The 16265-nt window shown below is 34.4% G+C and overlaps 1 protein-coding gene across 1 annotated transcript; it reads right to left on the bottom strand.

Moving 5' to 3' along the window:
• Positions 1-8946: 8946 nt before the first annotated feature.
• LOC131046332 (disease resistance protein Roq1) lies at positions 8947-13247 on the bottom strand. Its single transcript, XM_057980054.2, has 5 exons — positions 12469-13247; positions 11227-12322; positions 10862-11137; positions 9725-10777; positions 8947-9646 (listed from the first exon to the last, which is right to left on the bottom strand). The coding sequence occupies exons 1-5, from the start codon at positions 13125-13127 to the stop codon at positions 9173-9175; spliced, it is 3558 nt and encodes a 1185-aa protein (XP_057836037.2). The 5' UTR covers positions 13128-13247; the 3' UTR covers positions 8947-9172.
• Between the last annotated feature and the right edge of the window lie 3018 nt (positions 13248-16265).

The following is a 16265-nucleotide window of genomic DNA, read 5'->3' as shown; positions in this document are numbered from 1 at the left end:
GTATGGATGGGGAGGTAGAGAGGGAGAGGGGAAGAAAGGAAGGGAGTTATCTAGAGATAGGAGGGAGGGAGAAGAGAAGAGATAGAAGAACAAAGAGAGGAGTAAGAGGGGATAGATGGAGAGGTAGAGATGGAGGGAGTGAGATACCTATGGAAGGAGGAGATAAAGAGGTTAGGGGAGGAAGAGAAAAGGATTGAGTTCATAAAGGGATAGGGTTAAGGAGGAGGGAGAGAGAGGTAGAGAGGGATAGAGAGAACTATAGAGGGGGAATATAGATAGGTGAGAGACTTAGATGGCCAGAGACGAGTGAGATAAATAGGGGGGGATTAAAAGAGGTGGGTAACGGGTCCTATATGTGGAGGTAGATAGGTGGAGAGTAAGGGAAGGAGAAACCTAGAGAGGGAAGAGAGGGTGGGATGGATAGGTAATGACCTAGAAAATGAAGATAGAGAATAAGAGAGGAAGAGATAAGATGAGAGAGTGGGAGTGGGTGATAGAGAGGGAGAGAGGAAGAAAGGAATGTATAGACTTGGAGAGGGGAGGGAGGGATAATATAAGAGATAGAAGAACAAAGAGATAAGTATGAGGAGATGGATATAGAGGTACACATGGAGGGAGTGATAGACGTAGATAATGAAGAGAGAGAGAGAGAGAGAGAGAGAGAGAGAGAGAGAGAGAGAGGTAAGGAGAAGGGAGAGAAAGGTGGAGAGGGAGGGAGATAACTAGAGGGTGGACAGTTAGATAAGTGAGAAACCTAGAGGGGGAGAGAAAGGTGGGTAATAATATAGGGAGAGAGAGGAATTGAGGTGAATAGGGAGGGAGGTACAACCCTAGATATGGGGAGAGAGAGGATAAAATGTATAGGTAGTGATGAAGAGGGATTATGATGGGCCACTTGGTTTGGGTGGATTTATATGGGAAATACAAGGTTTCCAATAGGTTTAGTGACACCCAAATGACACAAAGAGACCCAAACCCAAACAAGACCTCAATAAATGGTTATAAAGGTTTAAAATGACTTATTAGACTCAACCCATAAGGTACCAATAGGTTTCAAAACCCTGACTCAAGTTTAGTTAGGCAAACTCACTTCTAGGCCCTCAAACCTAGTAGCCTTCCAAATGGGTAGAACACAAATAAATTTCAAATTTTACAAAGAAATCCAAAAAAAATTATAGATTAAAATACCCTTTTTGATCTTACTAAACATATGTTAGAATGAGGTATTGTTGTTTTGGAACACAAGCTTCAAAAATTGCTGCTCTAAATTAGGCCTAACCCAATTAGCCTTCTTGGGACTATTATTTAGACTTTAATCCAGATTTTTCCAAAATACTTCTCAAAAAAATTGCACTTTCAGATACCCTTTTTGGAGTTACACAACCTACCAAAATTAAACTAGGTGATTTTTTGTACCAAATCTCTCTAATGGCTGACTGAGACACTTTTTACTCACAAAAATGGGTGCATTTACAAATGAACTACCAACCCGACAACTCCAATCACTTCACAAATTTGGATTGTATTTTTATATGGTCCCAATAAAAAACTTTGGGGGTCAATTTGACTCTATGACTCTTGCAAATATGAAAGCCCCAAATTAGGCCTCAAAACCCCTAAAAACTAGGGCTTGGTCAATCTCCCACATGCCATCACTTATCTGAGCGAAAAAATGATGTAAAACCATCTCCTTGACTCCCTATAACAATTACAATCATAAAAAATAGCCCTTGAATGGCTACTTTAGTGGCTGCTATACCTTAGCCTCATTTCCCACACCCTCTTCACACCTTCAAATCCACTTTCTGAGTGATCACCCTGCAATTTATTGTCAATCCTGCATAGTTAGTGTTAGCATGATATGATACAACTTAGGGATTCATTCCAAGTCACAATAAGTACAGTTTTGGAATGAATCATTATCCCATTCTCTCAAAACAATGTCAAAACAAGCCTTTCAAGAGGCCAATCAGTCAAATAAATCTAAAACAGAAATAGGAATGGATGTAAATGAATCAAAATAACTTTAAAAATCTATTTCCAATTCATACAAGTGATACTTGATCAATGAATCATCAAAAGAGACTTTAAAATGCAAGAAAATGAGTTTTTATTGCCTTTTAATGATGCAGTCCGTACAAATATGCTTCTACAGCCATTTCCCTTCATTTCTCACTTTTTCCAACATATATAAGGTGTATTTCAACAACCCAAACCGACCTATATCAGTTATTTGTCATTATAGACTTGTTTAGACTCTAAAATCCATTTTCCCACCTAAAAACAACTAACCGTTAGAATTCAAAAATTTGAAATTCTAACTTACAATTTATTGAATATTTTAAAGTCTAACCTATCAAACTTGATGTTTTATTATTCCTAGGATCTAAAAAAACTTATCTAACCACTCAAATCCCATTTAGGCACTATTGGTCTCCCTTACATAATTTTTGGTCCTAAAGTCCTTATCAGGACCTTCAGGACATTTAACTCTAAAATCGTATTGATCATTATAAATTGTCATTATTGGCTTCAAAATGTTCCAAATGACCTTTATATAAGTCCTTGAGCCTTCATTCATGTTTTGACCATTTGGTTGTCTTGGTATCTTCCTGGATGCTCCTACATCAGGTATTGACCAAGAGAAAGGAGTGGGAGGGGAAAGAAACAATAAGAAAGTGAGAGAGAAGAGAGAGGGAGAGAGTCAAGGATAGAGAAGTGAGAGAGACAAGAGAGGTAGAGAGATAGGTCTAGAGTTTGGGGAAGATAAAGAGAGTGAGATACATAGCTAAAGAATTATAATCTACATTATAAGTCTTATAGAGCTATACTTAAATGTTATATTTTATGCATATATTCTCCTTCGGGGGTGGATATAACTTGTACCCAGATTGGAGAATCTACACACTCACAAAACCTTCACATTGGAAAATGCAGAACATTTGGCGCTTGCCAAATACAAAAAATTGACTTCCATATTTGGCGAGTGTCAAATTTGGCATGCACCAAATGTGAAAATTCAAAATTTTGCATTTGGTGAGCGCCAAATCGCCAAATGGTTTGCTTGGGAGAATACCAACCCTTTGGGTTGGATTTGCCTTGGGAATCCAACTCATAGGTTTGAACAACCTTTTCATGCCAATGACACATTTCTAAGAAAAGATAAAAAGTGGCACCTTTTTGGTCCAATAACTTGGTGCACTTACCCATATACATAATATATCAAAATCTTATGGCCTCAATTTCTGCTCTATCCTCCAATGTTAACTCTGGTCATAATCCCTGAGTCAAAGGGTATCTCTCCCATGACTCTAGCATCAGTAGGTCCTCCTGCAGTCAAACAAATCAACTGTGTCAATCCTAGTAGTACTCCAGGTATTCATCACAAAGTGCTGCTTTTTTAATCCTAAGTGCTTATATCTATCATATGGCACTCTATCCTAGTAGTATTCCCTGTTCATCACAAAGTGATTCTTTTATCTTATCTTTTAGGGAACCTAATTGATTGCATCCTCTTGAGTAGCTTATCCAATTGACAGCATATGTTCTATCACAAAATTGTCAATTTATTTGACACTCCATATTCATCACAAAGTGCCTCGCTCTATCCTATCCTAGGGCCTCTACTTGAGTGTATCTTCTTGAGTAGTTCCTGATTGGAAACATATGTTCTATCATAGAATTGTCAATCCTAACCCTATCTGTTATCCTAGTCTTTCCTAGAGGACCTGTTTGAGTGTATCTTCTCAATAGCTTATCCAATCGATAGCGTATATTTATCACAAAACTATCGATTAGACCTTGAAGACATAAACGTGCATTCATGACACAAACGTGCTTAAATACTGGACAAACATTCCTACATTTCGTAGACACACCTGGATTACATAGACATGCCTCTATCATGCATATATGCACCTGACCTGCATAGATGTTTCTACATTTCATAAACGTGCACGCATTTGTCACAGACACCTTTCAAATCATAGACACGTTTAAATTCAACACAGACACATTCAAACCTACCCAAACACACCTGGCACCAATGCAGATGCATCTTAACATATTTTTCCTTGCTTGACAAGTTTCTAAGACATACCTAATATACATGTATTGACCTACCTAACATGCATTTATTACAATAATTAATGCAAAAAAGTACAAGGAGGTTTTGTGGTACTCACCGACTCTCCTACATCTGCTGGCCTCTAATATCGGTGAACGAGATCGAATATGTTCACCAATGCCATCGTTGTTGACTGTTGACTTCTCTCTGCTCTCTCTACACTCTGATTTCTTAGGTGTGTGGATGTCAAGGAGGATGTTTTCCCTCGTAGTCTATATTATTGACTACCCTAGCCATAGTCTTTGGAGTCAGTCTTCTTTATCCCGTGACTCTGTCACTCTATCCTATCTTGTTGGTCCTTTCTAGCCTTTATTTATTTTTGAGAGACTATCTATGATCTTTTCAAACATATTCATCCAATCTCTCAAGGGGGCATATTATTCTCATCCCGGGGCAGCTTTGTATCAGTTTATCTTATCTTCTTTGAAACAACACAATAGGATGCATTATCTCAAAGAGGGGCAAAATGTAGACACCTAAAATTGTCATGTCTAATTAAATAAATATTTTTATTTATATAATTATTTATCCTATTTCTTATATTAATTAAATGAATCTTTATTTATTTAATTAATCCATCTATCCTTTTCTAGTCTTTTTCCTCATTTAAATGAATACTTTTATTTATTTAAATTATCTTTTTTCTAAACTAAATAAATACTTCTATTTATTTAATTGATCTCACTTCTTCTACTAATTAAATAAATCTTTATTTATTTAATTAATTCATTAGCCTTTTCTACCCATGACAGATGTCATTCATGTCTAAATTCCTACACTACCTACCCCCTTTATCATTTTATTATTTCCTCTACATACCCTTTAATCTTAGCCGACCATTTATCTTTACACCTATTAATCATATCCCTCCATTTCCTATAGTGTCTTCTATATAAGAGGATACTCTACTTCATCATCAACACTAAGAATTTTAATTGTCTAATCAATCTTATGCAATTAAGTTATCAATCACATTTCCGTTCTTTGTTGAGCTCTTGTGCACACATAAAATCTGAGAGAAAATATATCAAGCAAGATCAATGGAGATAGGAATAATAGAGATTCAAACCCTAGTGGACATGTGATGGTATAATCTTTTTTACTTTGTTGATTTGTGTTGTCTTAGGTAATCTTCATATGTTATGGTGGATCTTTGTTGTTGTTAGGCTAGGGTTTTGTGGTTGAATTCATTTTGTCTTTCAATATTGTTGTTTCCATTATCCACTTTTAACCATACACACATCCTTCACATATTCTCTTTGTTTTTTGTATCAATGGAAAAGGTCTATTACCATGTTTTTCCTATAAACCAAATTTAATGTACCAAAGTTTATATGCTCAAATGTAAAATGCCAAAGCCATCATTCATCTTTGACAACTAATTAAAATGATGATTGAATTTATGTATCATTGTCTTCTTCTTTGGAGTTGGACTGAACCAGCCTAGTGCTTGTTTATATTGTTGTTCCAAATTGTGCCAAATCTTGAGATTGTGTATTATCTTTTAAATTTAAATTTTTTTCCCTTAAATGCAGTTTCAAATTGTGTATCATTTGATTTATGAGCAACTTGGGTTGTTTTATTCTTCAAATCGTGTTTTATTCTCAATGGAAACATTCTATTACTTGTCATCTACATTCTTGCAATCAATTGGTTGCTGGGAAATTTATCTGAAATCATACACTCAATATTCTCCATGTAAACTCTATACCCCTCATGGACCAATTATTTAATGCACACCAAATTATGTTTTAAACTAGCAACATAATACACATCATAAATAAATTTCTACTCCCTCTTTTTAGTTAAAATATCAACTATACCTTTTACTAATATATTCTAATTTCTCATTAATTTCAATTTGATTTCATTTCATCTCAATTTTTTTAAAATCAAATTCAAATTAAATTGAATTCCATGCTAAATTTCTTACAGCACATGCCTAAATTCAAGTTGCCACTCTGAGTCTTACTAGATCAATCAACTTTTCTGAATAATCAATCAATTAGTTAATCCACTTAACTCTCAATCACTTTTTCTGACTGATCAATCAATCCAGTTAACAAATCAATCAATAATTCTGACTATTCCATCAATTATGTTCAACTGATAAATCAAGCAATTCAGTCATGTAGCCAATTCTCATCATAATAATCTCTAATACATTTTGTCTCATTTAGTCTCAACCATTGATCGAATCATTCTTCAAATTAATCTCAATCGTTTGAATTTTCTAGTCAGAATCGTTTTGAGCATCAATCCCCCTTTTTCAACAACCATGATCTTTGAATTCTCGCATCATTATCTTATAATTTTCATAGCACAACTCTAAGAGCTAGCACTCTGCATGAATGAGATGGACAATGGAAGCGAAATATTTGAATGAAATAAGGGAGTTTTTATAGCGTTGTATTCATTACTTCTCTATTTTGTGAATGCACTTTCATTGATGTTATAAAATTTAGACTAATTAGTTTGGATTTTAGTTGTTAATCCATTAATCTAATTAAAATAATTACAAATTTTCCTGTACACACCTATTACCATGTTCTTCCTATGCATCAAATTTAATGTACCAAAGTTTAGATGCTCAAATCTAAAATGCCAAATCCATAATTCATCTTTGACAACTAGTTGAAATGATTATTGAATTTCTACATCATTGCCTTATTTTTTGGAATTGGATTGAACCAATTCAGTGCTTGTTTATATTGTGTCAAATCTTGAGACTGTGTATTAGCTTTTAAATTGAAATTTTTTTTGCCTTAAATGCAGTTTCAAATTATGTATCATTTGATTTACGAATACCTTGGGTTGTTTTGTTCTTCAAATCATGTTTGATCCTCAATGGAAACATTCTATTACTTGTCATCTACATTCTTGCAATCAGTTGATTGCTAGGCAATTTATCCAAAATCACACACATTATTCTCCATGTAAAATATATATCCTTTTTGGACCAATTATTCAATTCTCATCAAATTATGATTTAAACCAAACAACATAATACACATCATAAATAATTAAATTCTACTCCCTCTTTTTAGTTAAAATATCAACTGTACCTTTGTGTAATACAGTCACTTTGTTATTGTTCCCAAGAGTGACCTCAGTTTGCATTGCCTCATCCAAACTAGAAAATAAATCTACATTTTTAGTCATGTGATTACTACACGTTGAATCTAGATAGAAAATAACACAGTGGATTTCTTGAACAATGTTACATTCAATAGGGGAACAAGTAAGAATTGCTTCAACAATCCTAGTACATGTAGTAAACATAGTACTTGTTGGTGTACTCCCTAACTAATTTGGACTTTGATTTTATTTTTTGGTCATATTGTTTCTTCCTACAGTCATTACATAATGCCCAAATTTCTTATAGTAATGACATTGAACATTGGATTTATCAAATATGTGACCACTTGAGAGGTAAAATGATGAGTTTGAAGTCTTCTTGCAATATTTGTAGGATTGTTGCTACATCCTTGTCTAGTGGAACTCTTTCTAGGATTCATCTTATGTCTACCTCTATCATGGCTTATAAAAGCCTAAGATGAAAATGAAGTTTATAAAGAGGTATGTGACCTATTCATCCTATACTTATGATTTATCAGAGAGGCATGCAAGTCATCAACACTAAATTGACTCAAACCTTTTGTTTCCTCTAAGGCCACAAGAAGAGGATCAAATTTTCAAGGGAGGTTTCTAAGCACTTTTTCAACAACCTTTATATCTTCTACAACATCTCCATGGGATTTTATTTGATTTGACCAAATCAACAACATGGATGAAAAGGTATTGTATAAAATCTAACTCTTTCATTGACAATTTTTCAAAATTTGTTATAAGCAATTGTAACTTTACAGTTTTATCCTTGTCCATACCTTGGTAAGCCATCTGCAAGGGGTTCTATGCCTCCTTTGTGTTCTTTGCTACTACTACTTTTGGCAGTATGCTCTCATGCATTGCCTGATGAATGTAGAGGAGGGTTTTTCCATCTTTTTGAACTTCTGCTCCTTCAACGTGTCTTTCTCAACATTTGTGAGTGCATTGTATGTTGCTACATCTAGGGGTTTTCTATAACCATTCTCTATAATTCCCCATACATCCTATGATCTAAATAGGGATTTCATGGTCAATGACTAGTATTCATAATTCTTACTAGTAAACAAAGGAGCCTACATACTAGAAAAATAAGAAGCCATTGATGTCAATTAAGAATTGAATTAGAAAAAGATAGAAAATTGGGCTTTGATACTAAATGAAGGTTATAGGGGAGGAGCAGTGAAAGTAAATACTAACTTCATGCTTAAAGCAAAGGATTCAATTTGCAAAAAATAGGGGATTTAACTTGCATAGACAAAATAGAGAAAAACCACATAGTAGAACCACACACTATGCTACAACATAAAATGAAAATTTAATTGATTGATTCTTAAAATTACAATTAGCCTTTGTATTTTTAACTACAGAAAAGCAATTTACAAACTTGCGGTACATGACAAGTTAAGACAAAACAAAACTTAGAATATAGTGGTAGATGATGAAGATAAGAATGAATTTGATTTACTTGTAGTGAAGAGATAGTTACCGGAAAAGAGAAACTGCTCTTTGTGAATAATTACCGTTTTCTCCCATAAAATCTAGTAAATGCCAACAATTCTTGAAGTAATGTGCAGCCATTAAATCAGTAATGTCTAGAAACATTAAAGACGATACTCATATTATCTCTAAAATCTTTTGTCGAATTATCCAAGCCAAAAAAAAACTCTATTTCCTCAAGCTGCATTCAAAATCCCAAAAGTTGTATTTCCACAACAGTCATTTAAGATACCCATTGCCAATTTCTTACAATCAAATATTACAATATCCATATAAAAAAAAGAATACAATAAAACTTGGAGTCCTGAATAGAAATCTGGCTAATAACAGGACTCCAAATGCTAAAATTATTATGCACATAACTAATATAAAATGTTTAAAGAACGATTTGTACAGCCACATAATCACCTCTAATGTTTTATCTATACAAATAGTTATTTTTTACATAAACAAGTTCCAAAAATGAGTCAACGCCTCTACCACGCAGGTTTCCTCCCCTACCACTAACATTATTCTCTCTGAAGAAAGTCCAGAATGGCTGTTCATATCATCGTTCATGAGGTTAAAACCTCGACTACACATAGTATTGCTAATGAGGTTAGAAGCTCTTATGAACAGGCCGACATACACCCATTTCCCTTCTCTCCTATGCACTTCTAAAAGACTGCCACGGTACAAACTATTGAGCCTCTCCGAATCCCAGACTTCAGGATGATTATGTACAAACTCTTTACTATAATACCTTAGGAAACATATGATAGCCGCATCTGCGTTGGAAGTATGCGTCTTCCACCAATCTTCCAACCACCATTTTCCCCGTCGAATCACGGTAAGGTTAGGCAAAGAAAGAGACTCCATGACTGATTCCACATCACTCACTGCCCTTCCACCTATCAGCACCTCCCGTGGCCATTTCTGCAACAAAGTATTCCGCTCAATAAAATTTGATTGCATGACAATAAATTTTCTAATATAAGCAAATGATAAGATTACCTTTATAGTTTGTATGCAAGGTTGAAGAGCTGATCTGCTCCTTGCAATAAGCTTTAGGGTGTTCAATCTCTCCAAACAATCCAAACTTTGTATCCCTTGGGACTTCCACCTGGTCATCGCTATAAGCTCCTGCAATGATATCGCATGTTCTAGGCCTTCCAGTTTCTTGACTTTGTCACACCCATCTATAAAAATCTTGTACAAAGACAAACACTCCGCAAAACTTGGGAGTTCACTCAACTCCGAGCATTTAACTAGACATAAATGTCGAAGTTTTACTAAACCACTACAACTTGTTATGCTCTTCAGCCTTTTACAATAAACAACAAGCAAAGTCTTCATTGAAGTAGGCAGGCTCCCAATGTGCTTTAGCTGACCATTTCCTGATAATCTGAGTTGTTCAAGGCTGGGACAGCATTCCTTAGGTATTGATATGGTTGACACTTGTGTTACACTGATATCAATCTTCCTTAGCATATTTAGATGCCACATGGAGTCTGGTAAAGATTTCAAGTCTGGACTTCCTATTTTCAGGCTTTCCAGTTTGAGAAGTTGACCAATGTCTGTGGCAACCTCCCTCAAACCTGTAAACTGAACATCAAGCACTCTCAAGCCCACTTGATCTGTGATTTGATTTGGCAATTCCTTAAGTTTTGGGCATCTTCGAAAGTCCACATACTCGAGCCTTCTCATGTTTTCCAGCATGTCTAACTTGAAGCTAATTGCCGAACAACCTCTTAAATTTAGATATTGAAGGTGTATTAGGTGTTTAAAAGAATCTGGCAAACTAGTGAGCCCTTTACATGAGGCCAAGCTAATATGCCGAAGCTTTTTAAGATCCCCCAGATGGCAAGGTAGGGAAGATAGCTCTCTGCACTCCACCAGTTCTAGATGCTCCAGTGATTTGAGAAAGCAAAACTCTTCTGGAAGATTCTTCATTATGGAACAAATGACAATTATCTTTTTCAAATCTTTAAGACAACCTATGGACTTTGGAAACTTTTGGAAATTATGGGCTCCGGTAATAGTCAGCTCTCTCAAGTAAAATGGAGGCTGCAGATACAACAGTTTTCAATTCAGTTCAGTTAAACAAAAAGAGTACAATATTAAAAAATATACTATACAGAACATACTTACATCTCTATTATGCCATAATTTCTCCAGTTTGTTGGCGTCTTTCAGCTCTAAAATTCTTAATTTTCTCAGTGAAAGCCAGGAGGGAAGTCTTATGATCTGGAAATCAATCCCACGAAGCCAGAGAAGATTGTCTGATGGCGTGACAATTTGTTTGGTAAATTCATATTTACTGTCAACCAGAAGTTTTAATCCTAATGAGGAAGGCAGAGGACGCCTGAACTCTTTGAAAGAGGATGACGCAACTGAGAATTTTACGCCTCGAATATACATGCTTTCCTGAGTTTAAAAATGAAAAACACAGATTAAATTGGCTACAAACAAGTAAACAAGTGGAAAACTGATTAAAGAAAATATTGAGAGCTCACCCTAGCCTGTCCCTGAACCTTGATTATTTGCGCCTGATGCCATAAACGAGAAGGTGAGTGGTTATTAGCCAGATTTCTTCCCAAATCCCTTAGATGGTCATGCATAGTTATGCAGTCGTGCTCATCTAGATTGACAAGACACTTGTTCACAAGTGTTTCCCAACCAAGCAATCCATTCCAGCCTGATCCATCCCATACAGCAATAGCCAGGCTGATGTTTTCCCCAATGAAGAAACAAGCTACATCCATGAACATTTCTTGCTCATCTTTATCCAAGGCATCATAGCTGACTTTAAGCTTCATCATAATATCCCTTGGCAACATCCCTGAGATTTTTTGCAATTGGGCCTCCCAGTAGTCCATGGATTTTGTATAGAGCTGTCCTCCAAGCACCTTGAGAGACAATGGTAGACCACTACAAGCAATTAAAAACTTTTGAACGAGATCTTCAAAACCCTCTTCTGGATAAGGCTGTAGAAAGGCATGCCAACAGAAAAGCTGTCTGGCATGAGACTCATTGAATCCTTTCAGTATACAGATGGCATTGGAGGAAATACCCCACTTTGTAAGGACACCCAATTCACGGGATGTAACAATAATCAAACTGCCAGATCCAAGGGCATCCCTTCCGGGCAATAAAGCATCCAATTGATCTTCATGACCCACATCATCTAACACGATGAGTGCACACAGAGATCTCAGGCGACTTGCCAGAATTGCTTTACCTTCCTCTACACTATCACAACAAAAATCTCCATTATTTACCCCGATGTCCTTGAGAAGTCTTTTCTGCTTCTCATGCAAGGCACTTTTGCTTGCAGCCTCCCGCACATCAAATATAAAACTGCAGGCATGGAAACAGGAACATTTCTGGTTGTACAACTCTTTGGCTAAAGTAGTTTTACCAATTCCTCCCATTCCCACGATCCCCACAATCCGTACATTGCTATCACTCGTAGCAGACTCAAGAGAACATCTTTTAAATTCTCGTACCATGCGATCAAGTCCCACAGGACGCTTGGCGACCTCAAATGGTACCTTTCTCATCATCTTGAATACTGTATTTTCAATATTCTTTAACACCTTCCCCTCGTCACTAAACAAGTTTCGGACCAGTAAGGAAAACAAAAAAAAGTAAATTGCAAACATAATTCAAAAGAGGATAATTTTACCCATAATTATAAACAAACGACATGCATGAAATGTAAGAATAGGCAATGGAACAGAGGTATTGATACTCACTGATTATTCCTGACCACAAAGCCAGAATGAAGAGAAACGTTCTCCAGTGCCGTCTTCCATTCTTGTAGCTTTTCTTCCGTGTATCTCTTCTTCTCTTCATATTCATCAAACGCAGAAGCATAGCTTCCTTTTCCATGAGCCACCCGTCGAAGATCAGAAGGGTCAACATCTCGGAAGACTGGAATGATTTTGGCATTAGTTTTGAGCATATAAGATAGCTCTGCGAGGCACCATGGGGATTGTGCATAGTTGGGAGAAAATATGGCAATGTGAACAGAAACGCTATGCATCGCCTCTTGGATTTCTGTAGTGATTATATCCCCGGCTTGAAGGGCTTCCACATCGAGGAAGACTCGCAGTCCTGTACGATTAAGAGTATTGGAGATGTTCGTCGCGAGCGTATGTTTAACATCAGTTCCACAATGATTTATGAAGACATCCCAGGGCTGTTTGGAGGATGATGAAGACCCATATGGCGGTGCAATTCCCTCAAAAGCGTTTGCAACATTAGGTGTGGAAGGAGAAGCAGAAGTGGATGCCATGGAATTCAATCCACAGATAGACTCGAAACAAATGAAGGTGGGCTTTGGATTGAGGTCAACCAAAGACAGAACATATAGACAAGCGCTATAGGTGTGGCAGGTATGATGTAAACGCATTTTCTATGCCGAAAACTGTGGGAAGAATCGATATCTGGGGTAGTTAGATACCCACCAAAGTCTTCGCTGCAGCGGTCTGTATTGAGTAAATAAGAAAAGAATCGGTACCTTGGGGAAGTAAATACAAAGCAAAGTCTTCTCTGCCTTGCAAGCCTACCGTCCACAGAAATTTGAAGCTGTCAAAACAAATAAAAAATGGTGTGGAATCTCAAGTAAGTGCAACTAGGACAAATTTTAGTATTTTTTCACATAGGTCAGAAAATTGACTTTTATTTAATAATTTATTTTGTTAGAACATGAATTTTGGGAAATGTTTTTTTTTTTTTCTAATGTTTTTTTAATTGGAAAAATGTATAATAAAGAAAGAATTTATAATAAAGATGTGGTATCTTGAAAGAATAGCTTAAGTTTTACTATAGCTGCAACAATGCATTCTAATGCTGAGAATATCACTTAAGTGAAACAATATAAGTGCAACTTGCAATTTACAATAAGATAGATATCATTTTTCTTCAAGAATATCAAGCACAAGCTCTTCTACAATGAACTTTGTAGTTTTAAATAGGGATCGATTGTGACCTTTAGCAACAACGACCAATTGGGGCTGAACTTGATAAATTTGTGTCTTGAGCTCAACATTGTAGCTGATTATCTCTTTCAAGGCTTTAGCTAGAAAGGATTGTTGTAAAATAATACACAAAAATAAACCATGCATAATTACTTCTGTATGTGGGAATGCAATAAAGAAAACAACTTTGCATCTTCAAGAATATCAAGCACAAGCTCTTCTACAATGAACTTTGTAGTTTTAAATAGGGATCGATTGTGACCTTTAGCAACAGCGACCAATTGGGGCTGAACTTGATAAATTTGTGTCTTGAGCTCAACATTGTAGCTGATTATCTCTTTCAAGGCTTTAGCTAGAAAGGATTGTTGTAAAATAATACACAAAAATAAACCATGCATAATTACTTCTGTATGTGGGAATGCAATAAAGAAAACAACTTTGCATCTTAGCATCCAAATATATAACAAAATGCATTGACAATAAGATTCTAATAACAGATTCTAAAAATAATGCAATCCTAATAGTGTCGATTTTCAACTTAAATTTATGATGTTCTTTTCACATTGCATAAGTTGTTAAGGCACTATTCTCTCTTAACATGAATAACGTATATATTCACATTATATCCACAATGGGTGGATGCAACTTTGTCCTTATAGATGTAAAGGAGAAAATAATCGTTTAAAACATCCAATAAATTGCATACACAAAGCTTTTTGTAATATTAGCATTATAATTTATTTCAATTTTATTAAATGTCTTAGTAATTTGAAGTATGTAATTGATAGTTCTTTATGTATTAAGTTTATGATAAGTGTTATGAAGAAAGTATTTATAAATTATAAATTTCTTTCACAATTGAATTAGTTTTAAGATTATTATTGACTTTATTACTTAATGTCTTATATATTATTTTTTATTTTGTTTTATTTTGTTTAGAAATATTTTTATGTGGTTCCTTAGACTTATTATTACTTTTTTTTTTAATTACATCTATCTTGTATAGATACTTGTAAATAGTAATAGTAATTTTAGTTTCAATTTTATGCTTTTTGAATTTCTAAGATATCTAATTGAAATTGGAAACCTTTGGAAATTGCCTCAACTAATAGCTAACTCTATCAACTAAATAAAGTCAAGGTTGCAAATGCAATATTTTTTACTTCAATTCAATTACACGACAAGCTATTGGAAATATCAGTTGTTTTATGTTGTTTGATGTATCATACTCCCTAACAAAATATTCTTCTACTTTATCAAAACAAAAAAGGTGTCCATTCAAGAAATAGGAATGCATATAGAAAGAACAAAAGATAGATAGATTTAATATGTAAATGCACAAATATAAAGAATGCAAATACTACAAAAAAAATAAAAATTAATCACACTGTATTTCTATGGATATTTGTGAAAATCGATTGTAATCTTGATTTTAATTTTAATCAATGGAAGTTATATTTTTTCAAATATATAAGTTGTCCAATTGAGGTTAGAAACCTTTGAAAATGTTAGCCTCCACTAATACCCAACTAAAACAACTATAATAGAGGTTATAGAAGCAATAATTTTTAATTTCATTCAATAACACAACAATAATAGGACTAATCATCAAGCATCTACCTGATTAGATATTTGTGATCAAGTTATTGGAAAAATTGTGGTTTACTTTTTATAATAAAGTCACCTTAGTGACTCAGTGTTAGATTTAGTTATTTATTAGTTGACAAATAGTCTTTGTAAGGTAGTTTAGAAAGTTTTGGGAAGTTATGGGAAGGTAATGCTTTATAATAATTTGAATAATTCATTGTAAAATTATCTAAAACAAATCAACGAATCAATGGTATTATGTTTTTAATATTTTGTTTAATGTCTCGATATGAATTTAAGTTTCTCACTCTACCATTTTTTAATATAGTATTAAAGCATTATCATCTTGTACCTATGTAGATGGAATGAAGAAACATATATTTTGGTTGAAGATATCAGAACACTTATCCTTCTTTTATTTGTGAGTAGTGTAGCACCATTTTCTTGTTGATAGATTGTGTTAAATTTTAAATGGCATTTCTTTATACTAATCTAAAATAGTCATAGTAAAACTGCAATATATTTGTCATTTCATTACAAAATTCAAGAACTCAAAGTGTTTAGAAATGAAATGAAAGGAACAATAAAACCTAGAAATGATTTAAAGAGATCTCTTGTATTTAGTGAGTTATTTGAAGTAGAGAATAGTGGCTATAAGTTTTGAAATGGTAATTGTTATTTCTTATTATTGCATTTGAAAAAAATTAGATTTATTTGTAAAGGAAGTTAACAAAGTCAAGAACTTGATATAAATTTCTTGTTGGGCATATTGTATAATCTCATAGACCAAGCATCTAAGTCTTTGATGAAAATTTGACTTTTAAATTATTATAAAAATTCCACAAAAAGATCCAAGTTTTTTTTTTTATTAAATACTATTAAATTTTTATTGGATACATCTATCATTTTTTAAATCTAGGCATGATTATGTATTTAGAAGAAAAGAATTTCATATCTAAAGTCATTGAAGTTTCTAGAGATAA

The sequence above is a fragment of the Cryptomeria japonica genome, chromosome 2, assembly GCF_030272615.1.
Source record: "Cryptomeria japonica chromosome 2, Sugi_1.0, whole genome shotgun sequence".
Lineage (NCBI taxonomy): Eukaryota > Viridiplantae > Streptophyta > Pinopsida > Cupressales > Cupressaceae > Cryptomeria > Cryptomeria japonica.
This window is presented reverse-complemented; position numbering and strand designations above follow the sequence as displayed.

Coding starts and splice junctions, on each gene's coding strand:
- LOC131046332 (XM_057980054.2), bottom strand. CDS start 13,127: ATGCGTTTACATCATACCTGCCACACCTATAGCGCTTGTCTATATGTT. Junction 12,323..12,468: donor TTTGTGGTCAGGAATAATCA/GTGAGTATCAAT, acceptor AAACTTGTTTAG/TGACGAGGGGAAGGTGTTAA. Junction 11,138..11,226: donor AGGTTCAGGGACAGGCTAGG/GTGAGCTCTCAA, acceptor TTTTAAACTCAG/GAAAGCATGTATATTCGAGG.